The 18191-nt window shown below is 50.8% G+C and overlaps 1 protein-coding gene across 2 annotated transcripts in view; it reads left to right on the forward strand.

The window, feature by feature from the left end:
- The window catches only part of B3GAT1 (beta-1,3-glucuronyltransferase 1), a 30440-nt gene extending 14310 nt beyond the window's left edge, over window positions 1-16130 (forward strand). Inside the window, exons 2-7 of one of the 2 annotated variants that reach the window (XM_086678630.1) lie at window positions 6693-6805; window positions 6954-7100; window positions 10479-10987; window positions 11624-11920; window positions 12651-12751; window positions 13941-16130. In XM_086678630.1, the coding sequence (XP_086534756.1) occupies window positions 6989-7100; window positions 10479-10987; window positions 11624-11920; window positions 12651-12737 (1005 nt within the window). In that variant the 5' untranslated portion in view covers window positions 6693-6805; window positions 6954-6988 and the 3' untranslated portion in view covers window positions 12738-12751; window positions 13941-16130. The remainder of the gene's footprint in view (window positions 1-6692; window positions 6806-6953; window positions 7101-10478; window positions 10988-11623; window positions 11921-12650; window positions 12752-13940) is intronic. The other variant, XM_086678629.1, reaches the window with a different exon arrangement.
- The last annotated feature ends 2061 nt before the right edge of the window (window positions 16131-18191 follow it).

An 18191-nucleotide genomic window follows, 5' to 3' on the forward strand; every position in this document is an offset into this window, starting at 1 on the left:
AACTAGCTGTCTCCCTGGCCACTGCGCCCTCCCTGCTGTCCCCACTCTTGAAGGACCAAGCTGGGGTCATCTGTGTGCTTGGGCCCCAGCCTAGGCCAGCACCAACTGACAGTAGCAACTAATGTCCCCACAAAATGAAGCATTTGATTTTTTTCTCTAAGAGCCTCCTGCCTGGAGGCTCTGGGATGAGTGGATGCCTCTCTGACTGAAGCCCACAAGCTACATGATTCAGGGAACTTCAATGAAACCAGCTGGGGCCAATCTCTTGTTCTGTTTAAATTCCTGCAGTGAACCAGAATGGACTTTACCTTGCAGAATACCACACAAAACCAAACCCCAATTTTCATTTCTTACTGATTCATAATCCAAATTGAGTTGAAAGGCTGTTTCAGAAAAAACAAAAAAAGAAACAAAGGAGCTACCTAAAACAAACAAACCATGAGTTGCATTTTCTGACACTGTTGGGCTGGAAGAAAACCAAAGCATAAAAGTGTGCTTTATGCCAAGCCTGAACTGAACTAATACTTCCTCTGCCCAAGCCCTTGGCTTGGTTTTCCCAGCTAGAAAGGAACAAGATGGTGCAAGATCTGGAATCTATGCCACTCTTCCTATCGGAAGTATCCAGGAGTGAGAGCCAGCAGTGGCCAGGCCCTGAGGCAGGACACAGACCTCCCCAGAGCCTGGGTCTTCCTCTCCTCAGCACCACACCATGAAAGCAGGGTAAGGGTGCCCCTTCCTGGAACACTCAACCTGACCACGAGGAGGGCAGGCCAGGACTGGGCCCCCACAAGCTCAGGAAGCTCTGTCCCTGGGGCAGAAGTGCCAGATGGGTAAGCCAGGAGGCAGCACCAGGCCTGCAGGAAGGGAGGCAGCATGGGCATGTGGGGCACACTGATTGAGAGTCCAAAGGCTTGAGCATGAACTCTGCCAGAGACTGACTTTGGTGGCGATCTTTGGCCAATCACACAGCCTTGGTTTCCTCATATGTAAAGTGAGTTTTCCTGCCTGCTTCATAGGGCTGTTGTGAAGATCAAAGGAAAATGAATCCTGTTGGCCCAGCATAGGGCTGTTACTGGGAAGGCTTGCAGTTCCAACCAGGTGTCCCACAGTACCTTCACTTCTTCTGAGTGGAATGAGTGGTGGAACTCCCATCCCTCCCTCCAAGTCATGGGGGAAAGGGAGGAGGAAAAGGATCAGGAGGCCTGGGCAAAGACGCTACTTGGATACCTCCACCATGAGTGTTCTGGGGGATGGTGGGTGGAGAGAGGCCAGTGCCTGTGTCCTGTTCCCCAGCAGGAGCTGGTGGCTGGAAGCCAGGGCCAGGTTTGGGGATGGAACATGGGGGTGGCCAGGGGTGGCAGAAGACTGAGGCCAGGTTAATGAAGTATGGATTGACTGGCCCAGGCAATGATTAGCTCTGGCATTGGGCTTTTCCTGAGCAACGGCAGCAGAATCAATACTAATCCCTTGATCCCATTAGGGGCTCTTGCAGGTCTTTGGGACAAAGTCTCTGCCCCTCTGAGAGAGGCACTGTCTGGGGCTAGAGGGTAAAGCTGGAGCCTTGACCAGCATCCTTCCCACTATCTTCTTTTAAAACTTCCCCACTTTCTGCCTCCTATTACCACATCCCTGCTCCCATGCTCAAAGGTCTGGTGCCTTCCCTAGCCATCCTAGCTTCCCCATCCCCCTCTGACTACCCCAACCTTCTTCTGGGCCCCCAACCAGTGGAGCTGGTTATGCTTCTGCATGGGGAGGCTTCAGCATCTGTCTCGTCAGCCCCAGGGGGACTCAGGCTTCCAGATGACAGAGGATGGCTTCACACATACAGCAGAAGCTCTCCTAACCAAGACTTTCCTCAATTGGCTTAGCATACTACTGATGCTCTCCATTCCATTTGTAAAGCACACTAACAGATGCGTGTGCAAGCATAATGCTGGACCTCCCCTCTGGTGTCCCCCCTCCCTGTGCTTATACTAGCCAAGCTGCATACTTGCTGAGAGTCCATAGTTCCCGAACAGTTTACAATGGGCATGCTTGCTGTCACCATCGTGGGATATTATACAAACCATGAAACATGAACTGGAAAGAAATAAATATGCTGTTTCTATGAAAACTTAAGTTGAATGCTCTCAAAGGACTCCATAAGATGCATCTAGGGAAAATTTCTCAAAATTAGGTGAGGATTGGTTGGAAAAGTCATAAAAACTTTAAAGCATACTGCACTTGAATTGTTCACCAAGTGTCCTTCAGGTCTCAGACTACTTCAAAGAAACCCACACTGGAGGTCACAGGCAGGGCACTATGGTGTAGATGACGTCAGAAAGGCAACATGGGACTCACCTCAACTGTCCCTTGGCCCAAGAAAGAGCCTCGGCCCTGTGTCAAAAAAGCAAAAGTGCTGCAAGCTACCCAGTGCTGGGTGGTTTGGGTTTGTGAAAAATGACCACGTTATTGTGTAGTAATGGGAAAACATCATTTATTGAGCTCTTAGCTATTTAAAAGTTGCTTAAGTTGAAATGTGTATTCTATGTGTGCATTTTGAAGGACTCTTCACTTTAATGGATTCCTTTGACCAACTGACAAATGATGTCAGTCTTGGATGGTTTCTGAGTTTGTTTGTGACTAGTCTCCATCACACACACACACACACACACACACACACACACACTCTGCAACATTAGAACTCATCACACATCACCCTGAGTGATGTTGTGGGAGCCTCACAGACACCTGTGTAAAGTTCCTCCTTCCCTCTAGGCTGTGAGATGCTGGAAGGAAACCCTTGCCTCCCTCCCCCATGCTGCTGCATTGCCCATAGAACCTAACACAGTATTTGCCTACTACAGATGCTGAGTTAATATTTGTTGAATCTGATTAAATAAGCCTCCTCTTCAGCAACTAGGTGCATTGATGAGGTTTTCATCTGAACACCTGTAGGCTCAGAAGGAAACTTTCCTTGCATTTAGAATCATCCAGCCTTGAAGCCAACATGGATCTAGCTCTGCCACCCCAGGCCCAGCATCTCCTGTCCAGCCTGACTGGCTCTGCCCCCAGTCTTGGGAAGTTCCATCTGAGTTCCCATACCCAGGGAACCTAGTTCTCACACACAGCCTATGACACCCTAAAACCCATAGACAAATTCCTATGTCTTTCCAGACATGGCCAATCATCATAGCTAATTGGTCCTTAAATCATGACTACGTTCCATGAAAAGTTGCTAGGTTGACTTCCAGCCTTGAATGCCTACATGACCCCCACTGTTCTCATATAGAACACTTCTTCATCTTCATGGAGGCCTGTTTCAACCTCACATTGCTAAAATGGCAAAGCTAAAAATTCATTAGAACTCTCCCAATCCAGCCTCTGTATTTTAAGATGAAGGTGGAGGCCAAGGAGGGCAAGCAATGGAACCCAGTCCCCCAGTGAAGGGGGACACTGTCCACTACCCAGAGCACTGTCCAGGCCATTGCTGCCCCATCTCCCTACCACTGCCTCCAAGTGCTCTGCTTTTGTCACCAAATGACCATCCCCCACTCGACCTTATATTCTCCACCCACATCACAGCCTTTGTGTCCAGTGAAGGCTTCTGAGGGTGGAAGGGCCTCCACATATCTGTACTTACTGGGGGACAAATGACAATTGAGGTTGCTCACAGATATGAGTGACAAGTATCAGGTGGGGAATCATAGCCCCACCAGGTCCTTGCAGTTTCCCGTCAGCCACCCCTCGCAGCCTCCACCCAACACTTCCTCAAACATCCCATTCTCCCTGCTCTTGCCACCTCCTCTCTGCTGGCCTCTGGGGTGTGGCCAAGCCCCTGCTCCATCTTCATGTTGATTCTTCTGCCCTAGCCAGCAAGGGCCCAGAGCAATTCTGGGGTCTGAACCTGTGACCACAGTCTAGCTACTGCCTTTCCACCAAGGCACAGGCAGAAGCAGCAGGCTGTGGTGAGGAGGCCACTCTTGCAGTCCCGTCTACAGATCTGCAATAGGGGTAATTGCAGCCCCCAGCTGCCTCCCCTGCCCCCAGCCCCATTTCCCATAAACCTGCCCCCTGCTGGCTAGCTGGCTTTCTCTAAAGCTGGGGGCTCTCTCTGTGCTGCTTAACAACTGCCTGGTAATTAGCTCCACGATTTTGCTACTATGCTTATAATAGCCTCCATTAAAGTTATGGGGTTTTCAAGCCATAATGGCTTCCAGAGTAATTAATGCACAACTGGGTTTATTGCTAAGTTTATTTTTAGAGCTTTTCTCCCTCATCCCATCCTTCCTTTCCTTTCATAGATGTTTTGACCAAAAAGACTGGATGGGATCAGAACGGTCTCTCCAGAGCCCTCATGTACACTTGACTGCATCCTTCCTCACCCCAAACCTGCTGCCTGCTCCCACCTCCAGGGAGCTGCTGGGACCCCACAGAGCAGACAACTTTCATGGAGGAGTGTGGCTGTGAAGCAGTTCTTGGCCAGGGCCTGTGTGTGGACCTGTGGTTACCCTGCACCTGAGCTGGATTCTAGGCTCTTGAGCCTGGAACCTCTCTTCCCACACTCCTGCCAACAGCATAGAGCCAAAGGGCCTGGACTTATGTCTGGGCCAACCATGACCTTATTGATTGCAACTTCAGACAAGTCACTGATCCTCACTGGGCATCAATGATTTCCTTGTGAAATGGGGTTACAACAGCACCTATGGCCAGCGGACCATGAGGATCGAACATGAAGTATAAGTGCTACATAACAGCTTGTTATTACTAATGACAGCCCAAGCAGACAAGCAGGAGGTTGAGCAGGTACAAGAGGAAAGAGACTTGGGATAAAGAGGCTGCCCATTAAAAAAAAAAAAGGTACAGATGCAGGCACCTGCACCATGAGCAGGCTGGATATGCACACAACAAATTGGCATGGAGCTTGCCTCTCTGTTACTTTCTCCATCCTGGAATTAGGACCCTCCCCAAGATGAAGGACATTTGGAAAAGCTCCTTTTTGAGTCACTAAGAACCCAAAGGAAATCTCCCAGCTAGACTTCTTAGAAGCTCCCTTGTCTTCCATCAAATGTGGCCTAAGATGGCCCAGCCAAACCAAGCCCCTGACTCAGCCGTTTGCAGCCTAGTCAGTGACCTTGGAGTGGGGAAATTGGGCTGGGGCTGAGGGTGGCATGAGGTCACTCCATTTCATCATACTTAGTACATGAGATCCAGACAGGCCTCCTGGGGTGGACACTGGGCTCTGTCACCGTGGAAGAGGAGTTTGTAGGAGACACAGCACATACCCCAGAATTATTCTCCCTGGTCTGTGTCCACATCATTTGTCCCTGCCAGTAACATTTAACCTCAGTGGATCTTCCATTTCCCTGAGAAGTTGGGGTAGCCTGTTTACCTCCTGCCTACGAGGAGACAGTGGAGGCAGAGCAGGCCCCTGGTGGTAAGTGGTTGGCTGCAACATGCTGACTGACCCTGGAAACCACAGTGCTCTTTACTGGAAGACATAACTGGTTCCTCCACAAGGTGACAAAACTATTTGGAGAGAGAACTAGACAAGGACAGAGAAACACAGTTTCCAAATCTGGGATTGGGAGGTGGGGGGCAAAATTCTCCTTAGCCATGGCTCCTGATGCTGCCAGAGATGGAAAGCATGTGCTACCTGGGGCTGGATTGGGCAGCTGGCCTCTCTAAGGGATGTCACTGCACAGTGCTGGACACTAGAAGTGGTGAGCATGCCAGGACCAGCCTTGGACTTCCCAGGACTGACATTTCCCCACCCCCTTTGCAGATCCCATCTGTATCTTACACAGGGTTCAGCAGAGAAGGGACAAGGAAGGCAGAGAATAGGATCTGACAGTTTCCATGGTGGTTGTGAGGGCTCTGTGTGTGCTCTCTTTGTCACACAAGACAACAAGCCCCAGAGAAGGATGCTGCTGACGGACCCTCTGCAGAACTGAGAAGAAATTCAAGCAGGCTCACCCTACTCACCGAAGGGGTGTCTCTCCCAGGGCTCCTGTTGCTGCTATTTTGAGTTCCGTCTCCTCAGGGTATGGCAGCCCCCACAGGGACCATCTCTTCACCTTGCTGATACCCAAGCTATGCAGAATTCATGAGAATTTCCTATTGACATCGACAAAGAGAAGGCACTTGCTGCATGTACTCCCAGGGCCTGTCCCCAAAACATCTGTTGGCCCTCACCCCAACGCCTACCCCTTTATCTAGGCTATGAAGAAACCATCTGGACACAAACGTGGACACCAGAGTAGCCAATGCATCTTGAGCACTCAGTACATATATATACACCAGGCACCATTCTGTGGCTTTTGTGAGGTTAACATTTAATTCTGAGACTTGTGACATAGGTAGTGATAGTACCCTATTTCATAGATGAGAAAATAGAGGCAGAAACAGTTGCCATAACTTGGTAAAGGGCATATGGCTTGTTGGTGGCAGAGTTGGGGTTTAAACCAAGACTTGTGTGTCTGAAAGCCGTGCCCTTAACCTCTGTGCCCTGCTGACTCATGTAACTGGGCAGCACCTTGTCCCCATGCCTGTGGGGGACAGAGGCTGGCCGAAGCAGTCCTCAGGGAGAAGGCAGTGCAGGCTCCACTATGAAAACACCAATGCTGTGAGCCCTGCAGCCAGGCCCTGCCCTTCTGGGCATCTCTCCCCCCACCCCCAGGTCTCTGGCCATCCTGTTCTGCTCTCTCTTGCAGGTGTCCACTTCACAGGGTTCCTGATTGTGCCCCTGGACAGCCACCCCTTTGCAGTCTCCGGTCTGGCTGGACTCTGCAAACCTGCTTCCACAATGGGTGGGTTGTGAGTGCTGGTAAGACCTGCTAGCCAACATTCGGCTTCTCTGCTCTCCCTGTGCCTGGCCTGAGCAGCCCATTCCTGTTCTTTTCTCCCCTGTGCTTGCCACTGTCTGCTGCCGTTACCCCTGGGGCCACCCTTCTCCTGACCTTGCCGCCACTCAGGTAACGAGGAGCTGTGGGCCCAGCCAGCCTTGGAGATGCCGAAAAGACGGGACATCCTTGCGATCGTCCTCATCGTACTGCCCTGGACACTGCTTGTCACCGTGTGGCACCAGAGCACCATTGCGCCTCTGCTCACCGCACACAAGGGTGAGCCCCTCAACCTCTTGCCCTGGCCCCAGCCAGGCTTCTGTAATAAGAATGACCACAGCTGATGCTGATGGAGTTCATATTTTCATTTACTAGGCAGTTGGGAAGAGCCATAGGATGATCAAAGCCAATGACCTTACCTTTTGGGGGGTCTTGGTCCCTTTCAGAATCTGATGAGTGCCAACACACGCATGCATGCACAGATGCACATACACGTGCACAGAGACACACATGCAGAGAAACACACAAAGGCACACATGCACAACGCTGCATCCAGTCTCAGGACATGTAAGGACTAGTTGCTTTCAGCTGTGAATGGGGAGGGATGGATGGACAGGGTTTCTGGCCTGTGTTTTAAAACCATTCAGGGAGAGCATATTATTTGCTTCTCTTTTCCTGCTTGGGCAACCCTGATCCTACCTAGTGAAAATAGACCTGGAAAGAGAAAAAGTCCCACAAAGCACTCGTGGATGAACAGACTAGAACCAGTTTCTCCTGGCTCTGAGTCCAAGGCTTTCCCTCCCACCAGGTTGCCTTTCCTTCTCACAATGGGCTCCCTTTACTCTTCTCCCTTCTATCTGCCCCATATCTGGCCTGCCTCCTCATTCCTCAGTCTTTCATCTCATGCTCTTCTTTCCCACCCACCCCATGCATGTACAGACTCAATACTGTAGGGCAGCAATTCTCCTATTGAAATGCACATCATATTACATGGGGGACATGATAACATACACAAGTACCCAGGCCCATCCCAGAGAAAGAGAGTATGGCTCTGTGTTAGGGCCTATAAATCCATGTATGGCTCATAACCCTGAGTGATTTGGATGCAGGCAGTAGCCAAGAATCATAGTCTGAAGCCAGGCTGTTTCACAGTTACACAGTGGGGCCTGCTCAGCCCCAGCAGTTCTTGAAGCTTCCATGAGGAATATTTTCCAGGCTGGAGATTGCAGAATTCCCACTGCCCCATGCTGGGCACTTAGAGCCTCTCCTGACATTTATCCTCCAACATCTCTCTTTAATGCTCATCATTTGGAATTGTTATCCTACAACTACATCATTCCAGAAGGTTTAAAGCTACAATACACCAAGTGACATAATATCATGTAAATTCCATTCTTGGCAAAGCTCTAGAGTCAGAGGTGTCAGAATGTTTCGCTAAGCACTGATGCTGCTGCCTGAGGATAGGGAGCTGGCTTTCTGTGTCCTCAGAATATGTCAAGATGGGCTTAAAGAAAGCTGCAATGAAATAATGTCAGGGGCACCAGGAGGCCTTTGTGACTCAAAGGTTGCAGAAGCCCTGAAGCCAGCACTGTGGCCCAGACAGAATGCATGGAGAACTTTCCCAGGGCCAAGATCAGTCTGTTTGGGGTGATTTGAATGGAAGAAAGATGGGGAAAATGGCTCTAAATCTTCCTTCCCAGTATTCAGTTTCCAAAACTTCACTGACTGCAGGATGAATTAACCCTTATATCAATTTTGGTCAGAATCCCCATCACCTATCTCTCTTTCCTCCACCTTGGTCTGTTTTCCAAGTTTGACCTAAAACCCCTCCAAAAAGTCACCTTTGATCAACAGAGGCTGAGCTAGTCTTCTATACCTGCATTCACACACCAGGGGGCATGGTATTGCCCACTGCGTGTCTTGTGCCCTTGGCCTGTGTGAACTCCCTAAGAGCCTGGAGCTGGTCATCTTCTGGGTGCATCTGTACCTCCTCCCAGAGCCCAGTGTCAGATCTAATACATGAACTGCACACACTCCATGTGCTAATGTCAGTGATGGCAAGTAGGGGAGGTGACAGAATGGCTGATTCCCAGCATCCTCCCTGGAACCATACTTCAACCCAATCATGAAAATGCTTATTGCATCCTTTCTCTAGGTACAGGAAGCTATGCAGAAGTAGGGCTGGCAACTGTCCTCCTTTTAAACATGAGGAAATGATAACAACTGCCTGGCAGTGTTCTGAGTCCTTTACATATATTGACTCATTAATCCACATAGTAACTCAATAAAATAGATGCTATTATTAGCTCCATATTGCAGTTGCTAAAATTGAGGCACGAGAAGTAACCTGCTCAAGGGCATAGTTAGTGCCAGAACTGGACAGGGTATGAGCCCAGTGTTAGGATTCCTAGGTATGTCCTCTGACCATTCCCATCTCCTAGGTATGTCCTCTGACCATTGCCACCTCCTGCTGAGATCATGTAAGAGCAGTGAGGGCCACACAGTTTTTCACACAGAAAGACTTGGAGAGCAGGAGCTCAGTAAAATCAATACCAATGACCCTGATTTGTCCTCTTGACAGGACTGCTAGCCTTACTAATGAGAAAAATGTCCAGGATGTAAGAAAAAGCTTGGTAATAAGAGCTACCCCAACTGAAACAGGTTGCCTTCAGGAAGGAATGGGTTCCCCATGCCTGTGAGTGTTTTACCAGAGGCCAGACCTCTTCAAAATTTCACTGCCCCTGATGGTGTCCTTGGGGAGATATGTATAAACACTAGCTGGATGCTAGCACAGTTAGGTCAGTGGTACGGTTAGTCTCCCAGATGTTTGAATGAGTGTCTAGAAAGTGCAGATCAGGAGTTTGACATCAAGCAGCAGAAAAGCTAAAGCAAGTGTCCACTCTGTCTTTTTGTGTAGGTCAAAATTTAAGAACATCTAAAAGCACAAACAACAGGTTCAGGATTCAAAATTATCTTGGCAACTATAGGCATAACCCTGGAAGAAAACGTGGTAGTTAAGCATGAAATTCTGCACCAAGATTCATAAACAGGAAGGGAGAGAGAGGCCCCACTTGAGTAGAGGGTTTGTGAAAAATTGGGCTGAGCTAACCTCACACTTTGTGAGATCCACAGTGTGCTGCAGCTAGGAAAGCACTAACACTGGGGCATTGTGGCATTTACACCACTGCGGGTGGCAGTGCTGCCCTGCTATGCAATCCCAAGGAGGTGGGGTGGGGGGGAGAGCGGGGGCGGCAAGTGCAGTAAGCTCTGGCCAGATAGGGAAAGCACTAGGGTGGGAAGCGTCAGGACACTTTGTCATATAAAACCCAACACATTTAGGAAGTGAGAAAGCAGTCTTGGAATTTGGCCAGCCACACTCAAATAGCCACAGAGCTGTCAAATATGAGAAGGAGGAAGAGGTTATTTCTGTGTCATTTCGGGAGTCAGAACTGGGAAAATGCCTGAGAGAATTCCAGGGATGCAGCTTTCTCGGTTACCTGTAAAAGCTAGAGCCCAGGCAGGTTTCCAATGGCATTCCTGCAGAAGGAGCAGTGGGGAGGTGTGTCTTAGCAGGGTGGGTGACATCCTGCCCGTACCTGAGGCCAGAGCCAGGCCTGCACAGCCCAGCCACACACCGTGTGTCTCCCAACCCTACAGATGACGGTAGTGACCCCCGGCGCGACGTGCCTCAGGGCGCCGACCCCAGGGAATACTGCATGTCCGACCGCGACATCGTGGAGGTGGTGCGCACCGAGTATGTGTACACGCGGCCCCCGCCGTGGTCCGACACGCTGCCCACCATCCACGTGGTGACGCCCACCTACAGCCGCCCGGTGCAGAAGGCCGAGCTGACACGCTTGGCCAACACACTGCTGCACGTGCCCAACCTGCACTGGCTGGTGGTGGAGGACGCGCCGCGCCGGACGCCGCTGACCGCGCGCCTGCTGCGCGACACCGGCCTCAACTACACCCATCTGCACGTGGAGACGCCCCGTAACTACAAGCTGCGCGGCGACGCCCGTGACCCGCGCATCCCGCGGGGCACAATGCAGCGCAACCTGGCCCTGCGCTGGCTGCGGGAGACCTTCCCGCGCAACACCAGCCAACCGGGTGTGGTGTACTTCGCTGACGACGACAACACCTACAGTCTGGAGCTCTTTGAGGAGGTGTGGGACGGGGCAGAAGGCTGGGAAGGGGTGGGAAGGGGTGGGCAGAAGGCTGGTGTGGGGGCCCTTTGGTATGGGCACGAAGGGAAACAGTGGGGTGGGGCGAGCAATGCCTGCTGGGGTGTCAGTGTAGACTGCAAGCAACGCGAGAAGGGATGGAAAAAACTCATTGCAGACTTCTGCAGTCACCCCTGCCTCAAGGGAAGAAAGCAGAGGATGTAGGTCATAGAACAAAGTCTTGGCCTTAGAAGCATGCCCTTAAGTGGTATAATTTTATGTGCAATAATTTATCCTTGGGACTTGGGAGTCTGGGCAGGGGAAGGAGTCATTTCAGACTCTACATTTCAGACTCTACAGACAGAGGTTTTTGCAGGAGGAGAGAAAGCTAGACTCCAAGTCTTGTGGAGAAGAAGCATTTAAGCTGGGGTGAGCGTCAGGCCTTGCTTATGGCAAGGCAGGTTCCTCTGTAGATGCCTACCATGGAGGATGCATCTGGAGATGGGGCTGGGCCGGATCCCCTGGTATGGCTTCAGATGGCCTATGTGTGTAGAGTTAATTGATTTCTCCTTCTCTGGGGACAGGCACCACTCCCTATCAGCAGTCCCATGTGTCCTGACTCTGGATTCCCTCTTGTAGATGCGCAGCACCAGGAGGGTGTCTGTGTGGCCCGTTGCCTTCGTTGGTGGCCTTCGGTACGAGGCCCCACGGGTCAACGGGGCTGGGAAGGTGGTCGGCTGGAAGACAGTGTTCGACCCGCACCGACCATTTGCAATAGACATGGCTGGATTTGCAGTCAACCTGAGGCTCATTCTACAGCGTAGCCAGGCCTACTTCAAGCTGCGTGGTGTGAAGGGAGGCTACCAGGAAAGCAGCCTCCTCCGAGAACTTGTTACCCTCAATGACCTGGAGCCCAAGGCAGCCAACTGCACCAAGGTAAACCCTCAGCAGAACTGGCAGGTATAACGCAAGCTTTTCCCAGCCCATCCAAACACTCCCGACAGGTCAGACGGAAGGAAATAAAGACCTCAAAACTGCACTGCAAGGGACCAGCCTAGAGCCATGCCTTCCTAGAACACCCTCCCAAGAAGGTAGCTTATACCCAGTCAGGCCATCATGCTAAAATCAAGCACAGAAATGGAGAGGGTGGCAGTCAGTAAGGAAGACCAAGGGTCGCATCCCCTCCCAAACCTCAAAACAGCTAGGCTCCAGACATGTGTGAACACATATGCATGAACATGTTCGTGCCAAGGTGCATGCACACACATGCCTGCATGCACGTGTGCGCACACACACACACACACATACACATACACACTGCTTCTAGTTTGGACTGCTCCAGCGAGGGCCAGGACTATACACTTGGCTGAGCCGAAGTCTCTTGAAGAGACCCATCAAAAAACACAGGGGAAGATGAGAAGTAAGAGGAAATCTTGGGACTTATTTGTCTATTTTCTGTAGCTGCACACTTTGTATTTCCAACAGACATTTTGAATGCCTTATATGTACAAACAGCAAGAATCAGGAGGCAGGTAGAAATAAAGAACAAGGACAGAACAGAGGGGCAGCAGAAGTACTTGTAGAGTGTGGGAGGGACCTGGGAGGGGGTAAGGTGAGGTTAGGGGGGGGACCTGCTCCATGTTGTTTTGTGTCTCTGGACACACAGATCCTGGTCTGGCACACACGGACAGAGAAGCCGGTGCTGGTGAATGAGGGGAAAAAAGGCTTCACTGACCCCACTGTGGAGATCTGAGCCCCAGGCTACAGGTATGGCAGTGACAAGGGTAGACAACACACTGGGCAGGGGCACCCCAAGTGTGGATGTGGAACAAATCTGCCAAGGCTTTTCCTCTTGGTTTTTAATTGTGGGAGAGCAGGGCAAATACTTCAAGAGTAGAAGAGACATAGCTGAAGTCCCCTTCTCATTGTGCCGCCTAGAAGTTCACGGGAGCCAATTTCCCCTGCACACCTGGGTCCTTCTGCCACCAACTCCTTTGAAGGTCTCACCTTCTAGACACAGCCTCATGACAACCTCCTGTCATTACTGCTGTTATTGTGGCCATGACACCAGTCCCATTGCAAGGCATTACTATGTGGACTCTCTCCAGGCTTTGTCTTCCCCTGTGGGTTCCTCTTCAGCCATGCTGCTATGGCAGGCACCCCTCACTCTCCTGCTTCCACCTCATCAAGCACCTCCGTGTGTCTCTTAATAGCAACAGTGTAGCACATTGATGAAAGCATGGACCCCAGAGCCTAGTTCAGGCTCCAGGCCTACCACTTTTCATCCTTTGACCTTACTTTCTTTCTCTAGGCCCCAGTTTATTGACCTGTAAAATGGGTTGTTAGGGGCACCAAGAACAATCTTTGGTACATAATGAGTCTTATGTAAGTGTTGCTACTTTTATTTAATTCTTTAAAACTTTCTATTGAAGTAGGCCACAGGATCTATCTACATTTTAGAGGTAAAGAAAGGGTGTTCAGAAAAGCTAAATGAAGTGAATTGTGCCAGCTGTTTGTCCAAGTCAGGAAATTTATGGGCTTTTCTATAATATCATCCCAGAGGTGGGAGCTCAGACGGTGGGATACACATCTGTCCTCTGGCCTCAGAGTTAAGCTTCAACTTCTATATCATGTTGGCAGCTACCCTGCCCACAGGAGACCATGGGGTGTCAGTCTGCCTGTTTTGTGCCTTGAACCAAAATATCAGCTTGAACAGTGCCACTGAAAATGCATCTGTACAGAGCCCCATCCCCTACCTCCTCACCTGGTCACTGGAAGGACCTGCCCCCACCTGCCTCTCAATAAGGGATTCACAGAGGACCCTAGGGGTTGGGCTCTGTGGAGCTCCTGGGTGAACCCTGATGGGGGCTCATGATTGAGCAGTTTGGCCAGACTGGCTGCCCCTCACCTGCCTCCCTGCTTAAACGCCTCACCCATATTCTTCTCCCCTTCACAGGAGCCTCCTTCTCGAACCCTGTTCCTGGCCTTCCATCCTCTCCCCATGGCTGATGGTCCCTCCGAGGCAAACTCCTAAGGAATCACCATCACCCTCCTTTCTATACTGGGGGCTTCAGAGAGAGCCCAGCCTGATGCCGGGACAAAGGACGGAGAATCAAAGCACAGAAATCCCAGACCTGTTGTTACCTTCCATCCAGTATGACCAGGGGCCCAGCTGCTAGCCAAGTCATGCCAACCAGCGAGCCGGTGCCCCAGCACACCTCCCCAGAGCTTCCTGCACTGACAGGGCCTGACGGAGCAGATGCGGTGGGCACCTAAGCCCTGGAGTGATGCCAGGCTGGGAGAGAGGTGAAAAGACCCCAGCTGTCAAGTGCAGTGTGGCCTTGCCCGGCTCCCTGCTTCTGGGGCCCAGCACGACTGCACAGGCCACCTGGCCAGGGAATTCTGAAGACCAGAGAACAGCCCCCTGCCCAGGCATCAGGAACACTGCCCCGCCCTGTCCTCGGAGAGCTGCTCTCAAGTAGACATACCTCTGTGGCTTTCCTCTGGTTCCTATTTCCAGAGCATAAGGCTGTCTTTGATCCCAACAGGCAACCACCCTGCATGAGGGGAGCCTGGGCCTGCCATCAGGCTCCCCCATACCTCAGGCTTGTGGTGGGAGTGGAGTCCCCTACTCCGGGCCCACATCCCTCAAGCCTGCTCCTTCCAGCACAGGGAAGGAGGTGGGCCCTTGAGCCAGCACAGGTCATGGACTGACCTGGACTAAGATCATGCGGGCCCCTGTCTAGACACTGTCTCCCCACTGCCCACTGGGCTCCATGGCCTCTTGCTTGGGCTGGGACTGGGGAGGGCAGGAGCCCTCTTTCTGGAGCTCTTGAGAACCACAGACCTCAGGGGCTGAAGTGAGCCAGGGGTGGGCAAGGCAGAAAGAGGAGGGAGGCAGGGGCCATCCAGTACTCCTTCCTGCCCCTGTTTAAGGGAGGAAGGGGCTTTGGGTTAGCAGAGGGACTTGTGGAAAAGGGGCAGAGATCATTTGGATCCTGAGGGGAAAGGAGACCTGAGCACACATTACTTTGGAAATCATTCTATTGTAAACACAAAATGGGAACAAAACTCTCCCTTCTCCCTGAGTTGGGAGCATGAGAACAAGCCTGCTGCTTGTTCCCTCTCCCCCCACCCCCACCCCTGAGGAAGAACAGTGTGCATGTGTTACTTCCCTGTACCTGGAGGCTACTGACAGGGACAGCCCTCTGCTGGCTATCACTCATGCTCCTGAAAGTTGGAAGCACAATTTTCCTCCCAACTGGAGGAAAAGGAAAGGCCTGAGCCTACTGAAGAGGTGTTTATTTTTTAACCCTAACAGCCCCCACTCCATTTAAACTCACAGGACCGGTCTGAGGACCGCTAAGAACCCACTCCTGGGTGGGTGGGTAGGATTCAGTCCAGCAACCTAACATTCAAAAAATAGCATTGGCTGCCTATTTTGAAATGGATTTAACTTCCCACAGCATTCGTGAAACCATCCGATGGGATCATATCCCTGAGAACCCTGAGCCACCTTGCAGGATATTCCCAGCCTCTTACACTTTCTATGGTGGCTCTGGAAATCAACCCCTCAGAATCAAGTGGGGTGTCATGGGAGGGGAGGGAGGAGGTGTGCACAGGGCACCCACCAAATGAGTGAATTCATGCCCAGGCACAGCACTGCCTCACTCACTGAAACCAGCCCTGAATGCTCAGGTCAGCCTGGCTGGTCTTAGGCCACCTTCTTAGCCAAAAACCCAGGGCTTATTTTTCAGGAAATTGATAATGAACAACAAAATGGGATATTCTGTTTTTATTTTTGTTTTTTTTGGCGGATGCTATTTCTGTTGATTTCACCTAATAGCCTCTCTTAGCCGCATGTGTATTTATTTATAATTATAACCCTGGTGGACTGCAGCTTTCATCTTTGTTGGGAATGAGTTTGTTATCAATCAGAGTTGGGTCCGTGACTATAATTTGTTTCTCAAACCCAGTGTGTTCCTGCTCCCCACCACAAGAGTGAGGCCGGGGTCTAGGAGCCACCAGAACAGAGCCTGGGGTGAGGGTGGAGCCTGTGCAGCTGCACCATCTGGTCTGTTTTAATTTAACTGTATTTAATTTGTTTCCAAAATTAAAAGTCAAACATGGTTTTTAATAGCCCTAATCCTCTGCAGCCCTGCCTTATTCTCATTTACTGCTTTAACCATCCAACAAGTATTTACTTGGCAGGTGCCTACTATGAGTAGGCATTATTCTAGGAACTAGCACAGAGCACTTGTCTTCATGGAGCTTCCCTCCTTAGCGACAAGACAGATGAACACCAGGCATATACGGTATTTTAGATGTGATCTGGTCTAACGAGAAGTATGAGGCCAGATAGGGGTGTCAGAGTGTAGCTGAGGAGGAGTTGATCCCCTCTCTAGGGTGGTCAGGAAGGCCTCCCTGATGAGAGGACCCAGAAGAGCAGTAGAGTACAGACACACAGTTACCTGGATCAGACCATTCCAGAAACGGGAACTCACTTCCAGGCAGAGAGTACTTAGCATTTTTAAAGATCAGCAAAAAGGCCAGTGTGCCTACAACTGACTGGCAAGACAGGAGGGGTTGGGTGGGAGGTAAGATGGATGCAGTTGGTGGGGTGCACAGAATATACTGGCCCTGGGAACCGGGCAAAGCTTTTGGCTTCTGCAAGTAAAAAGGGAAGTGGAGCCGTTGGAGGGTTTGGAGCAAAGAGCCAAACTGGCCTATAAAGAAATCACTCCCCTTTCTGTGCTGACCATAAACAGAGGGCAGGGCAGGCTAGCGGAGGTGGCTCCTGCCATGATCCAGGCAGGAGATGATGGTGAGTCAGAAGAGCAAGCCTTGGGACAGAGAGAAGTGGTCAGGTTCTGGATATGCCTGAGATACAGCCAGGAGAATGGAGTGGTGGAGTGGTTGTGCAATATAAAATGGAGAAGCTAAAACCAATCTGAGACACAGAATAACCATTTCCTGCTACGGGACAGAGTGCAGCAGGGATCATGGGGGAGTAATCGGACTTTGTCATCACATGCAGGAGCAAAGGTGAGTGTACAGCCAGTAGATCTGGAGCTCAGATGGAGATAAACATTGGAGAGCATGAATTTCCAGGCTGTTTACAAACCCTGGTTTGTTACAAACAAACCCTGGTTAGTGATGCACCCACAGTGAGTGTGGACAGAGGGAAGAAGAGGCCCAAGAAGCAGGTCTAGAGATGTGGGGGTGATGAAGAGTCTTCTAAAGATTCTGTGATGAAGCTATCCAGTAGGGAAGGTCCGGACAAACATGAATAAACTCTGTAGGATGAGCTCTGCCAAGGGGCTTTGACAGAGAGAAGCTGCAGGGTTAGCTGGCAGATAAGAAGGTCAAGAACAGTAAGATGGGGCAAGAGGACCAATGCATCCCTAAGCAGATTTTGATAAAAGCAATTAAAGGGGATTCTTCACTTTATAAAAGGATTTGCTGTAAGATTCATTTAAATACCAGTTCCCTATCACATCTTCCAACAAAGCCAACCTTTACATACACCTTTGTAAGAACACAGTCAGGTATAAAGTAAGGTACAGTGACACCGCTCCCAGTGCTGGCCATCCCCAGATAGTAGGACCCTTGGGCCCAGCCCCTTGTTACTGTATGTCCTTGACCCAGGCTCAGCTCTTGGGCCCAGTGGCTACACACCACAAATGCCCTACTGCAGAGTCCTTTCCTTAGCCAAGCCCAAGATGTAAGCCATGGGATGGCTGGGAGCCCCATGGCCTGCTATTCCCCACAGGCCTTTATGGATTCCTGGCATAGTCATCGTCCTGGAGAGGTATTGGCTATTTACGTTTGATTATTACTGGCAACAATTAGTTTCTGGCAGTACAATCCAGATGTTATTCGTGAGGAAAACTCACCCTCTGTAGCTAACTCACATGTCGAGCTCTTGGCTATCTAGCAGATTCTTGCAACTGCCCACCAGCACCAGAGTGAATATGTACTTGACTTCTCCTCTCCAAGGGCACTAGCAATCCACAATGACATGTCAGGCAGAATGAAGGTCAGGAGGGAGGTGGTAAGGAGCCAGGAGTTAGATCATCCACTAACTAGGTAAACTCAGGGTCTAGATTCTCAGTGCCAGATAGACTAAATGGGCGCCTGACACCACAATGCCTTTGCCTGTGGTAAACAGGGGCACAGATGGGATCAGAAATATCACTAAAAAGGG

Source organism: Puma concolor, chromosome D1 (genome assembly GCF_028749965.1).
Source record: "Puma concolor isolate L17-30 chromosome D1, mPumCon1.1.hap2, whole genome shotgun sequence".
Lineage (NCBI taxonomy): Eukaryota > Metazoa > Chordata > Mammalia > Carnivora > Felidae > Puma > Puma concolor.